Source organism: Oncorhynchus gorbuscha, linkage group LG05 (genome assembly GCF_021184085.1).
Source record: "Oncorhynchus gorbuscha isolate QuinsamMale2020 ecotype Even-year linkage group LG05, OgorEven_v1.0, whole genome shotgun sequence".
Classification (NCBI taxonomy): Eukaryota; Metazoa; Chordata; class Actinopteri; order Salmoniformes; family Salmonidae; genus Oncorhynchus; species Oncorhynchus gorbuscha.
This window is the reverse complement of record NC_060177.1, coordinates 17,881,359-17,894,598: the sequence shown is the minus strand read 5'-3', so window position 1 is coordinate 17,894,598 and position 13,240 is coordinate 17,881,359. Positions and strand designations below refer to the sequence as shown.

General features: G+C 42.6%; 1 protein-coding gene across 7 annotated transcripts in view; it reads right to left on the bottom strand.

The window, feature by feature from the left end:
* The window catches only part of LOC124035602 (DENN domain-containing protein 2B-like), an 84,093-nt gene that overhangs the window by 64,669 nt on the left and 6,184 nt on the right, over positions 1–13,240 (bottom strand). Inside the window, exons 1-2 of one of the 7 annotated variants that reach the window (XM_046349117.1) lie at positions 12,844–12,975; positions 11,546–11,602 (exon numbers count right to left, since the gene is read on the bottom strand). The exons of 4 other annotated variants lie outside the window; for them this stretch is intronic. In XM_046349117.1, the coding sequence (XP_046205073.1) occupies positions 11,546–11,595 (50 nt within the window). In that variant the 5' untranslated portion in view covers positions 11,596–11,602; positions 12,844–12,975. Of the gene's footprint in view, positions 1–11,545; positions 11,603–12,843; positions 12,999–13,240 lie in introns of those variants that run through there. 2 more of the 7 variants (XM_046349121.1, XM_046349119.1) reach the window with 2 other exon arrangements.

The following is a 13,240-nucleotide window of genomic DNA, read 5'->3' as shown; positions in this document are numbered from 1 at the left end:
ACGGTCTCTAGATTGTAATTACGGTGCACCCTTAGAATCGCTATTTGAGATTGAAGTGGGCAAGAATAGCCAGTAATTGCAAACAAAGCATAGAGCCAACTAAAGAGAGGACACACTCCATCCCCTTCTGATTGGAATGTGTGTTTTTATCCGTCTTTGCTTGACTAGAGCAGCCAAGACTAACAGACTTGCCCTCTTCCCATGAACGTGTTCACCTAGAGGGCTAGAAAAAAAAGCCTGGCTGTGTTTTTATTGCAGACTTTAGTTTTAGAGGCGTGTAGTTTGTGTGCTGCTGAAGGCTCTGAGGACTCAGGCTAAACGGGGATCTGACTGACATGTTGACCAAATCGCCTGCGTTACGTGCGTGAGTGTTGCAAAATACATTTACACACACAGTTGAAGTTGGAAGTTTACATACACCTTAGCCAAATACATTTAAACTCAGTTTTTCACAATTCCTGCAATTTAATCCTAGTAAAAAGTCCTTGTCTTGGGTCAGTTAGGATCACCACTTTATTTCAAGAATTTGAAACATCAGAATAACAGTAGAGAGAATAACTTATTTCAGCTTTTATTTCTTTCATCACATTCCCAGTGGGTCAGAAGTTTACATGCACTCAATCAGTATTTGGTAGCATTGCCTTTAAATTGTTTAACTTGGGTCAAATGTTTTGGGTAGCCATCCACAAGCTTCCCACAATAAGTTGGGTGAATTTTGGCCCATTCCTCCTGACAGAGCTGGTGTAAATGAGTCAGGTTTGTCTTCCTTCTTGCTCGCATGCGCCTTTTCAGTTCTGCCCACACATTTTCTATAGGATTGAGGTCAGGGCTTTGTGATGGCCACTCCAATACCTTAACTTTGTTGTCCTTAAGCCATTTTGCCACAACTTTGGAAGTATTCTTGGGGTCATTGTCCATTTGAAAGTCCCATTTGCGACCAAGCTTTAACTTCCTGACTGATGTCTTGAGATGTTGCTTCAATATTTCCACATACTTTTCTTCCTCATGATGCCATCTATTTTGTGAAGTGCACCAGTCCCTCCTGCAGCAAAGCAACCCCACAACATGATGCTGACACCCCCGTGCTTCACGTTTGGGATGGTGTTCTTCAGCTTGCAAGCCTCCCCCTTTTTCCTCCAAACATAATGATGGTCATTATGGCCAAACAGTTCTATTTTTGCTTCAACAGACCAGATGACATTTCATGCTTGTGTGCTTCAACGAGCATCTGCGTAGCCAGGTGCAAAAATAGAACTCCCATCTCCTCATTGGTTTTTAGGAGCATATACCCGTGTGGGTGATTGAAAGATGAACTGAGGTCCACACTCCATTTCAGTTGGTGGTGTTAATGCACCTTAATGTTGGTTGCGAATCGCCATTATAAAGTCTACAGAAAATGAAGACTGAAGGAGGAGAGATTACTAGAAACTAACCATGTTTCCCCTTTCATCTGTGGATTAATTGTCAGAGTAGAGATTCAAAATGGGTCAAAATTCTACAAAGATCCAGAAAAAAAGGACCTAGTGCATTTCAGGTAAAATAAAACCCAATGTTTGTATCCCAGGACAAATTAGCTAGCAACATCAAGCTAGCGAGCTAAATGTCCATGAATGTTTCATGTGTTTCGACCTGTCCCCAAATGAATATAGCTGGTCCAGATTTCATGTTGATATTTCAACCTGATATTTTGATGGCGGGCGGACGCACGCGCATGCTTGGTCTAGTCAGCATGTCAGCCAAACGGGCCATCACATTTACACTACTCTCATCAACATTATATTCAATCAAAGGGTAATGACTTCCAGTCTTGCATATTTCACTGCCTGATAATGTAGTTCATATCATTGCCATTATCATATATTCATGTATTATTGTGTTGAAATGCATGTTCAGATCAAATGTGTTGTTTCTTCAACGCTTCTCTCTATAACGTCACACATTCTGTGGTGTTCGTGACATCGCAGACATCCGCACCCAGAGGAAGCCGTGTCTGTAACCCGTGATCACGTGGCTCAGTTTGTAGAGCATGGTGCTTGTAACGCTAGGGTTGGGAGTTTGATTCCCCCAAGGGACCAGTACCAAAAAAGTAAGAAAATGTGTGCACTCCCTACTGTAAGTCTCTCTGGATAAGAGCGTCTGCTAAATTACGTAAATTAACACCCTGTCATTTCACCATAAACTGTGCAAGGGCCCACATGGCCCTTGCACAGTTTCCTCCCTTCAAATGTCAATCTAATCTAAAATACAGTCTCAGCACTGAAACAACCCCTCTTCCAAAGTGTTTTGGTTTCTATGGAGGTCAACAGAAAACCCAGAGAGATCAGAGGTGTGGAGCTGAGCCCTATAGAGACAGATGAGGAGAGAGACGGCACTGAGCCCTATAGAGACAGATGAGGAGAGAGATGGCACTGAGCCCTATAGAGACAGATGAGGAGAGCGAAGGAATTCCTGCTGTCATCTATTTCCTGTTTTAGTGGACTGAGAGGACAGAGCATACGTCTTCATTTTGATCCAGCTGCACAGGGAATTGCCAGAATATCCTGACAGATCTTAACAACTGCAGTTGTTTTGGTTCATTCGGATCTTCTGCAGGAAGGGAAAGCCAAGCTATTCAGAATGTGAGCCTTGGAGTGCAGTGATGGTGATTAGTCTACACTCAAACACATAGCCATAGGCTCTGTTCTGTATTTATTTCTGTGCACACAACCATAAGTACCCAAAGGTATACTTGGACTTTCATCTGTACATGCTTTCACTTACTACAGTCATCAATGTCACCAACATTAAAAGGCATGTGAGAAAAACAGAACATGAAAGCACATCCGTGGAGGCTCCTCAGAGGAGAAAGGGGAGGACCATCATCTTCAGTGAATTTCATAAAAATAGTGAAACATTAAAAAAAGTCATCCTTTTTAGATAAAACTACACTAAACATATTTACATGTCACCAAATAATTGATTAAAACACACTGATTTGCAATAAAGGTCCACAGTTGCCTCAACAGCACTCTGTGGGGTAGCACCATTATGTAGCCGGAGGACAACTAGTTTCCATCCTCCTCTGGGTACATTGACTGCAATACAAAACCTAGGAGGCATATGGTTCTCACCCCCTTCCATAGACTTACAAAGTAATTATGACAACTTCCAGAGGACGTCAGTTTTTGAACAAATAATTTCTTTAAAAATGAATGAGAGAGAGAGAGAGAGAGAGAGAGAGAGAGAGAGAGAGAGAGAGAGAGACATTAAGATTTAGTTGTATTTTTTCACTTAGCTAGTGAATGCAGCTAGCTAGTTTAGTCTACTCAAGCACCCAGCTCAAACAGAGAGGGATGCTATGTGAGCTAGCTGGCTATGGCTGTCCAACACTGGAACTCTTCCAAGATAAGCTTTTGGTTTTATTAATTTATTGCCACCTGGGCCCACAGGTGTAACTGCTAAACTGCTTGCTGATGGTACACTGTACTGCATGTTAGTAGTGGGTTTACTAACGCTTTAGTTCTAGTAGCTATGTTGACTATGAGACGTTAACTAATATGGTGACAATGATATAGGCTGTGTGTAGCGGTTATGATATGAAGGTTTTTTCACATGGTAACAGACAGCTGATTCTGTAGAGAAAAAAATCTTAAAACTGAAGCAAACAGAACAAAACGGGGAAAAACATAACTGAATTTGTCCAATAGAAACTCTTGTTTGCAACTGTTGGACTAATGATTACACCCTAGATCAGTGAGATGCAAGCAAGAGTGTGCAAGGCAGTATTGAATGTGTCACTGTCACCTTGATTACTCACATTTTTTTCTCGACCTGTAAACTTTAATTCATAGACTAGGTTGCAGCAACCTCATGATGGGTATAGAGAAAATTAGAGTATCATGTAGTAGCCTAAACCTATCGATGGTACATTGAGCTGGGTGAATGGAATATGAATGACAGTTATCCAATATGCTGTAATAGAAATAAGGCCATGTTCATAAAAAATAATAATCCTCCTCCCTCATTTTAAACTTCACCGACCACCACTGAAGCACATTAAATATTAGATTAAATTTGGACAGAATATCAGATGTCTGAAAATATTGCTATTTCCTTTAAATACCTGCTACAGCTTGATGAAATACGTTTTTTCATTGAATTATTGAAAGATGCACAGCTGTAAAAATACTGTTGCCTGTGCGTAAAAACACTTTCAATAGTAACATCTGGAAAGCAAATACAGTATGTTTAGAAAAAATGAGAACTTATAAAGACAGGCATACTGATAAACCACAGCAAATAAAAACACATTTTAAAAGTCTCTCAGCTAATCTTAATGGTTATATCAAAACAAATGTAGAGTACCCCAGAATTTGTCATAGGCCTAGGTATCAATTTTGGAAGTACTTACGACAGTACCTGCGACAGCTGTTACAGTAGGTGGTTTGAGTGTGTCAAGAACTGCAACGCTGCTGGGTTTTTAACGCTCAACTGTTTCAGATGTGTATCAAGAATGGTCCACCACCCAAAGGACATCCAGCCAACTTGACACAACAGTGAGAAGATTTGGAGTCAAAATGAGCCAGCATCCCTGTGGAACACTTTCAACACCTTGTAGAGTCCATGCCCCGGTGAATTGAGGTAGTTCTTAGGACATAAAGAGGTGCAAGTCAATATTAGGAAGGTTTTCCTAATGTTTTGTACACTCAGTGTATATGGAACACTTTGTAATGACAAGGAAATGGCAGTGATTGTAAAATAAACAGGCTACTTGTGCAATGCAAGAACAGTAGGCAGGTGTCAGCGTGTAATTATAAAGAAGCCAAGTTGAGGGCAACAAGTGAATTGGTGATTCATAGGAAATTAAATTCACAAAATTTGCATTTTTTTTATTACCTTTATTTAGCTAGGCAAGTCAGTTAAGAACAAATTCTTATTTACAATAACGGCCTAGGAACAGTGGGCTAACTGCCTTGTTCAGGGGAGGAGCGACATATTTTTACCTTGTCAGCTCGGGGATTCGATCTAGCAACCTTTCGGTTAGTGGCACAACACTAATCACGAGGCTACCTGCCGCCAAAAAGCCTGCTTAATATTTTGTTACTTCAGTTTTGAGTGTTGTGTCTCAACTTTCACTGTAGCAATGTCTCTGCATCTTTCTCATACTCTATGTGCAATCAGCCAATATTTACCATGTGGCAGGTGCTATCTAGAACCAAAAACATTTTTTCGGCTGTCCCAAAAGAGAACCCTTTTAATTACACTTTATGAAGAACCCTTTCCACAGAGGTTTCTACATGGAATCCAAAAAAGTTCTACCTGGAACCAAAAATAGTTATCCTATGGGGACAGCCAAAGTTCCAAAACACTTTTGGATCTCTTTTTTTCTAAAAGTGTAGTGATATAGGTTATATGCACAACCTACTTCACAAGTTCACAACAATGGAGAGATTTGGGTCAGATAAGTCCAAGATGGGGCTTTGGGGAGAAAACAGCAAGGCGTTAACCAGCTGACTTCCTGAGACTGATACCATCTCTTCACATTAAAAAACAAACCATAGGCCTCCCATTTCGATCCCAGGCTGTGTCACAACTTGCCGTTACCGAGAGCCCCATAGCGCGGTGCAGTTGGCCCAGCGTCATCCGGGTTAGGGGAGGGTTTGGCCGGGGGGGGGGCTTTACTTGGCTCATCGCGCTCTAGCGACTCCTTGTGGTGGGCCAGACACCTGCAGGCTGACTTCATTCGTCAGTTAAACGGTGCTTCTGGGTTAAGTGGGCGGGTGTTAAGGAGTGCGGTTTGGCGGGTCATGTTTCAGAGGACGCATGACTCGACCTTCGCCTCTCCCGAGCCTGTTGGGGAGTAGCAGTGATGAGACAAGATTGTAATTGGATATCACGAAATTTGGGAGAAAAATGGGATGAAATACGTAGAGTTTCTCTCCTCGGATGTCAAAGCAGCAGCAAACTGTCAAACCATGTTCAGTAAAAGGTGGTCATGGTTCGTGTCTAGGGCTAGAGTACGGTAATATCTTAAATGGCACCCTATTCCATATATAGTGCACTACTTGTGAAAAGAGGGTCCTGTGAAAACATTTTCTATGATCTCTTATTAATTACTTTAGGCCCAACCTTTGGAACTTTGTCTTTCCTTGTTATTATCACAATGTTATGGTCACTACAGAAAATGGAATCTGATATTGCTTTGGAGCAAAGCTCTGCAGCGTTAGTAAAGATATGATCAATACAAGTGGATGTCACAGATCCAACACTTTTGGTATGCACTCTAGCTGGTTGAATGATAACCTGGTTCATATTACAGGTATTAGTCACAGTTAGAAGCTTCCTATTGAGAGGATTGCTAGATGCTAACCAGTCAATGTTCAGGTCACCCAAAAAATAGACCTCTCTGTTAACATCACACACATAATCAAGCATTGCACACATATGAAAATACTGACTGCTGGCACTTGGTATATGAGATTTAAGAACACTGCATACTAAACTTATATTTTCAGTAATTTATAAATATCAAGGGAGAGATGCTCAGATGAGACCAGTGGTGTAGTGGAGGGTAAACACAAGTAAACACACTTTATTTTTGCTTGACAGTTTACCCACCTTTTGCAGAAAAATGCATTGAAAGTAGACGTTACTTCTTTCACAGACGTCAGCTTTGTTTGACCCACAAGGGTTAACTACCTATGCAGGAATGCACCGCCCTGTCAGATATTGACATGTAATTTGAGTATTGACTTAACATTCAGCGAACGTTATGAACAAGACACAGCCTGGAATTATGACAAAAGGGAGCTAATAACTGTCCTTTCAACAGGCTGTCTGTCCTCCCACCTCTGCATTCTAGTCGAGCCATGCTGCATTCACATGGTCTAAATCCCAAATAGCACCCTATTCCCTACATAGTGCACTACTTTTTACCAGAGCCTTATGGGTCCTGGTCTAAAGTAGTTCACTATAGGAAATAGGGTGCCATATGGGGAATGACTTACACCCACACTGCCCCCCACCCAGGGGTCCAAAGACAACCAGAAGTGAACTGCAGGTTAACCCTGACCCTGCATGACTGAGGCTCATACATAATACATACAGTATTCTGTTGAACTACAGGACACAAGGTGGGAAAACAGATGGATGGATGGAAAACACTCCACATCAAAGGAGATTAGTTCCTCCTCTTACCTACATTCGGGATGCGCACTGGATAAGCACTGACTGAGCAACTGGTTGAGCAAGTAATGTTGTTCCACAGTAGTTACAAGGAATACAAAAACTATCCTGTGATGTGATCTCTCTGAATCATGGGTAAAAACAAAATGGCCTATCAACAACAATGTTCAAGGTATATGTTTATTCTCGTCAGGTTCCACAGAGCCAGTTACAGTTAGGATTTTTTTTGCCTTCTGTCTGGGGATCTAAGACATTTACTCTTTCCCGAACTGTCTACATGACTTACAGTACCTGCCATCCAAACCATGAACTCAAAACTGTCCTGTTGTGTCTTACCATATTCTACAGCAAAGGCACATCCATTATGGGGGGAAATCATGAGGCTAGATAATATCAGTTACTACATGTCCAGTTACTATGTCCTTACTATACCATTAGATCACAAACTATGCTTGCTTGTTGAGGAGGCAAGTCTGTGTGTGTTCCTGAGACAGTCCGGGGTGGAACGGAAAAACTCTTTGTTGTCAACATGTCCTTGAGTGGGCAAACTCATGGTTAAAAAGTAAGCCCTTTATCGGGTGACAGAAACACACAAATACTATGCAAAGCTACTCCCGCTTGTTTGTGTGTATGTGGGTGTGCGTGTGTGTGACGTGCGTGTGACGTGCATGGGCTGTGGAATGTTTAATCTCATAGTGAAGCCATTAGGTCCATGGCCTTGTCAGCCTTGACAGGTCAACAGGCCCACAGGCCAGCCCATCACATAGAGGAATGTGCTAATATTTGTCCTGTCCATCAGGCCTGGTATTCAACACATTAGACTATGTTTTAAAAGGTGGATGAACAGGAGAGGGGCGGGAGCTCGGAGCACCTGGCTTCAATGATAAGAGCTTCTTTATCATCCAACAAAGATTCTCAGACACTCAACTATGCATCTTTGCTCATCAACACCTGGCAGTTACATACCGAATATGAGATGTCAATGTGATTTGGTGAACACAGCACTTTCATAGTCTGGGTTGTGATGATAATAGTACGTTGTTATTTAGTGTTTGTCATCACAATGGATGAACTTAAATGAACCTCCTGAGGAGTAGCCTTGGCTTGATGTAATTTCCATCCAGCACCACCACATCTCTGGTGGAAATCAAGTAATAACAACAGACACAATAGCTTCCAGAAATAGAAGCATTGTTCTAATTTTGTTCTCCAGTCTGCTACTACACCTCTGTCTCGGCCTCTCTGGCAGACATGTCCTCCCGACCATTTCTGCTCATCAGCATACTCCAAGGTTTTCAAACTACTGTTGAGCTGAGCTCACTTACAGCCATGAGCCAGCCAGGGAAAGCAGAGTAAAACCTCTGAAAACTCTTTCCAGACGTCACAACTCACCAGAGGACATGAGGAGTGTATGGGCCCATGTATCCACAGGCATTCTTTATCGTCTTCAAAAGACCATTTCAATTTTCTTCCGTGTGTTCTCAGCGAGGAAAGAGGTTTTGGGACTGCTGTTGGAAATCCGACATCAGACGTGAGTCTGGAGGTTGAATTACTGGGTAAATATGGTAGAGGGGAAGGAGGAGCTACTCCAGCCACTCAGTCCCTAGCATAACATCATATGGTCCTCATAAACCTTTTACATGGAGGAGACACATTGGAACTGTTCATGTGGTGTATGTGCATACAGCCTGTCGTCATGAACCAAGCATGTGTTTAGGTTGAGGAGAACGACTATGAATAACGTCTCCGTTAACATGAAAGCATTATAAAAGGCCTTCCACCTGGACCTCCGTTCCTAATTAACAGTCCATACAAATGTCCTCTCTGCCTCGCTCTAACACATAGGCAGCAAGAGGCTGGCTTTTGTCTCCTTTTAACTTTCAGTGCCAGATTTTCTAAAGAATGGTCCAGTGGACATCTTTTCGTAGAGTGGGCGGCTGTTTGCTGAGCACTGTCGGGCCCCTTAAATATCCATCCCACAGAGCTCCATTCGCCTCTTTATGGGCAGGGGCACCCCAGGTTGACACTGTTCATGGCAGCTGCACACTCCCTACACAATAACCACAAGTCCCTGCCACCGTAGCTCTCTGACTCAATGTGCCAGATGGAACCAATTCTTTCAGTCTTTTTCATTCCTATTTTCTCTCCACCTTTCAGCTGTTTACAGTTCCCTTTTATCTTCAAGGCAATACTAATGGCAGATATGCCCTTTTTGGAAAGCTGGGGGAAAGTGTTCTGGGCAACCTGGAAATGAGCATGCACAGCTGTCGGAGCTGGCATGTGGAAAACAGGCTTATGTCCATTTGAGCTGCTGCAGGGAGCTGAGATGTAGTATATATGTCACTGGGCTGACTTCTGACACACAGGCTTTAACTTCCACTGAAAGAAGGAAAGGAGGACAAAACCTTTTGTGTGCCTCCACTGTTCTCCCTTACTCTGATATGGAAGAGGGTTCATTTATGGATCATGAATCTGAGGGATGAGAGGGGATCTGACTGAACCCTTATGACTGCCTACACTCCGTGGCCGGGCTATTAAGTACACCACCCCATTCTCAAAAATAGTTCACTCCTACTAACAGTGAGTCATGTGGCCATGGCTTGCTATATAAAGCAGGCAGACAGGCATCGAGGCATTCGGTTACTGGTCAATTGAGCGTTAGAATGGGCAAAACAAATGACCTAAGCAACTTTGTGCATGGTATGATCGTCGGTGCCAGGTGCGTCAGCTCCAGTATCTCAGAAATGGCCAGCCTCCTGAGCTTTTCACACACAACAGTGTCTAGGGTTTACCGAAAATTGTGAGACAAACCAAAAACATCCAGTCAGTGGCAATCCTGTGGGCGATAACAACTTGCTGATAAGAGGTCGAATGGGAATGGCAAGAATCGTGCACGCTAACAGGCACGCTACAAACAGGCAAATAACGGCGCCGTACAACAGTGGGGTGCAGAACGGCATCTCGGAATGAACAACTCATTAGTCCTTGTCACGGATGGGCTATTGCAGCAGACGACCACACCGGGTTCCACTCCTATCAGCTAAAAATAAGAAGAAGTGGCTCCAGTGGGCACGCGATCACCAACACTGGACAATTAATGAGTGGAAAAACATTGCCATGTCCGATGAATCCCGATTCCTCTTCTGTCATGCTGATGGCAGAGTCAGGATTTGGCATAAGCAGCATGAGTCCATTGCCCCATCCTGCCTGGTGTCAACAGTACAGGCTGTTGGCGGTGATGTAAGGGTATGGGGAATGTTTTCCTGGCACACGTTAGGTCCCTTGATACCAATTGAGCAACGTTTCCAGGCCCTGAAGAATTCAGGCTGTTCTGGGGGCAAAGGGGGTCCGACCCAGTACTAGATACCTAATAAACTTGCCACTGAGTGTATATCCTACGTAAAAGATAGGATAGATGGATAGCAGAAATGTTTAAGACAAGCTATCAAAGGAGAAGCAGAGAAAATACATCAGCATATCATTCATTTTAAGGCACCGTTGCATGATCAAAACATGAAGATATAATGTATGGTAAAGCAAATGGTATGTAATCCAGGGTGAGAGAGTGGCTACACGTCAAGGTGCACTTACTTCAGGTCACAGGCAGTTTACCTTACCAATAGTTTTTACATGGCAAGTGAGCCTGAAAGAATGCCATGCCCAAACCATTTTGAATATGCCTTGGACAGGTTTAAGAATGTCTATGAAAGGTTGTGCAAACACTCCATATTTGTAATGCCAAACTCCAAAGAGAGAATGGGACTGGTGATATTTGAAAAGGGACAGCATTCCCCATCTGCTAAAACAGAGGGAGTAGATTGCACTACACCCAAAAGTAAATCAAAGGTCTCCGTCATTCAAAACAAAAACAAGAAGTAACAGGAAGTGACAGCCTACTGTACAGGAACTTAGTTACAAAGGCTGGGTGGTGAGCAGAAAGGATAACACAGAATACCTGTGAACAGTGTCAATACTAGGCTTTTTTTATAGTACTACTGATATTAATTACTGCACTGTTGGGAAAGAGCTTGCAAGAAAAGGCTTTTCACTGTACTTGTGCACGTGACAATAAAAACGTTAAACTTGAGTCACTCCATAATGTGTATTGTGCGACAATTTATGCCAAGTTACAAGCTAAGCTTAGCTACATGATTACCTAGGATCCATACACTGGTTGAACTACCACGCTTCCATTCCAGAACCATAGATGGCCCTATGTCTTGACATCTTTATTCCTGCTATGGGCCTAAAGGGCAAATGGCTGAGATGAAATGGAGTAGAAAAGGGAGGACCGGGAGGAAGATGCGGCACATTGAAGGCACTGCATTAAATTGATGCACCATTAACCTTTAACAAGGCTAAGAAAAAATAACTGACATACCTTCTGACACTTGTGGGACAGACTTGTGACTGGATTATCCATTGCTGCATGTATAGCCTAAACCCAGACAAATGATGGTTTAACTGTGACATCCAATACAGTCATTCTCTGTGGGCTATATTCCACTCAGATCCTGTTCACAGTCTATCACATGGTTTCCCCATGAATCTTAAACCATTGAGGGAACAACACAGATCTACAACTCATCATCAAAGTTGGCAAACTGACATTGAATTCCAACAGCTTCAACAGGATAGTGATCATAATATGGTTTATAGACTAATAGTATGCCAAGTATGCCATTTGGATGCCAGTTAATACAATTGTGAAAAGGCACCCTAAAGCTGTGTGGCTCCACTAGACATTGGGTTTCTATTATGGGTGATGTGTGGGCACTGGGCATAACAGCATACATATAGTCTACCAGTCTTACCCAATAACTGGGTGTGTGTATGATATCATACACATTGTCTGATAATGCCAGCCTAAAAAGCATCTGGTGACCTCCCACCCTCACCCCTGTTATGCAAGCCCTGGCCAGAGAACAGAGGGGCCTCCCAATCTAGCTGCTGACAATCCGGTCCAGTGAGAAGGAAAGGTCATTGTTAGATATGCACAATAGACAGTCTGTTCGGGAAAAGTTCAAGAAAAAGAGCTTGCAGCTGCAGCGTCTGCCTAGTCGCAGTGATAGTGATAGCAGGAGGTACCCTTGAAGAAAAACTTCATCTAACAGAGATGCCCCTCAGAGAAAAAAAATATAATCCACATTAGAGCACATACTAAACTATGATTATGGCTATTCTCACTCAACCGCGTTTGTAAATCTGAGTCAGATACAATCTCAGAACGTTTGTAGCTAAATTATCCATAGATCTCAAGAACCAAAGGAGGCCCAAGTGAGTTGACAGTCTTTTGAATTGAATAAATTATCTCGTGCTCCACAATGTAAACTTGAGTTGGCAAAATGTATTTAGCCTCAACTCACTCAGTCCAATGTAATTTAATTGTTTTGACATTCACATTATCAACTTGAAAGAGCTCAGAACAAGGATAGCGTTACATCCCCCAAACTGTTATGTTACCAAATACCGTAAAAATAAAAATAAATCCATTCGGCGAAATATTTGTTGTAGGCTATACGTTATGTTTGCTAATTGATACAATCGCATATAACTGCTCTTCCCGAACTCTGTCTGTACGTCATTCGGATACTTTTGTATGCAACTAGCTATATTCCCGTTAACCCTTTATAAACTATCCCAAATAATGTAAACATTTCAAATGGCGACCGGCTTTACCTCAGAGTAGCGCCTCATTTCCAGAGCCATTCCCCCCCCCCCAAAAAAAAAATTGCCAGCAAATATCAATCCCGTTAGATAAATTGTAGCAAAAAGTAAAACGTTTCGTTTTGCCAGATAGCTGCAGCTTTCCCACTGAACTACGAGTCATGTCTTTCCAACCAAATCCCTCCCTCCTTGAGACCTCTGGAGAGGCGAGGGCTGGACTAGTTTCCATGGAGATGGGTTGTTTGCCCCCCACTTCAATGGATCTGGCCCCTTTCCATTCTCTCTATCCCACACACAAGCTTGCAGCAGTTCTTTGTCTGTTAAACAGTATATTTCATAAGAATGACCAAGAGAGTCAGATAGGCTCTGGAATTATCCTCAGGACATCATTATCATGTTGTCTACATTC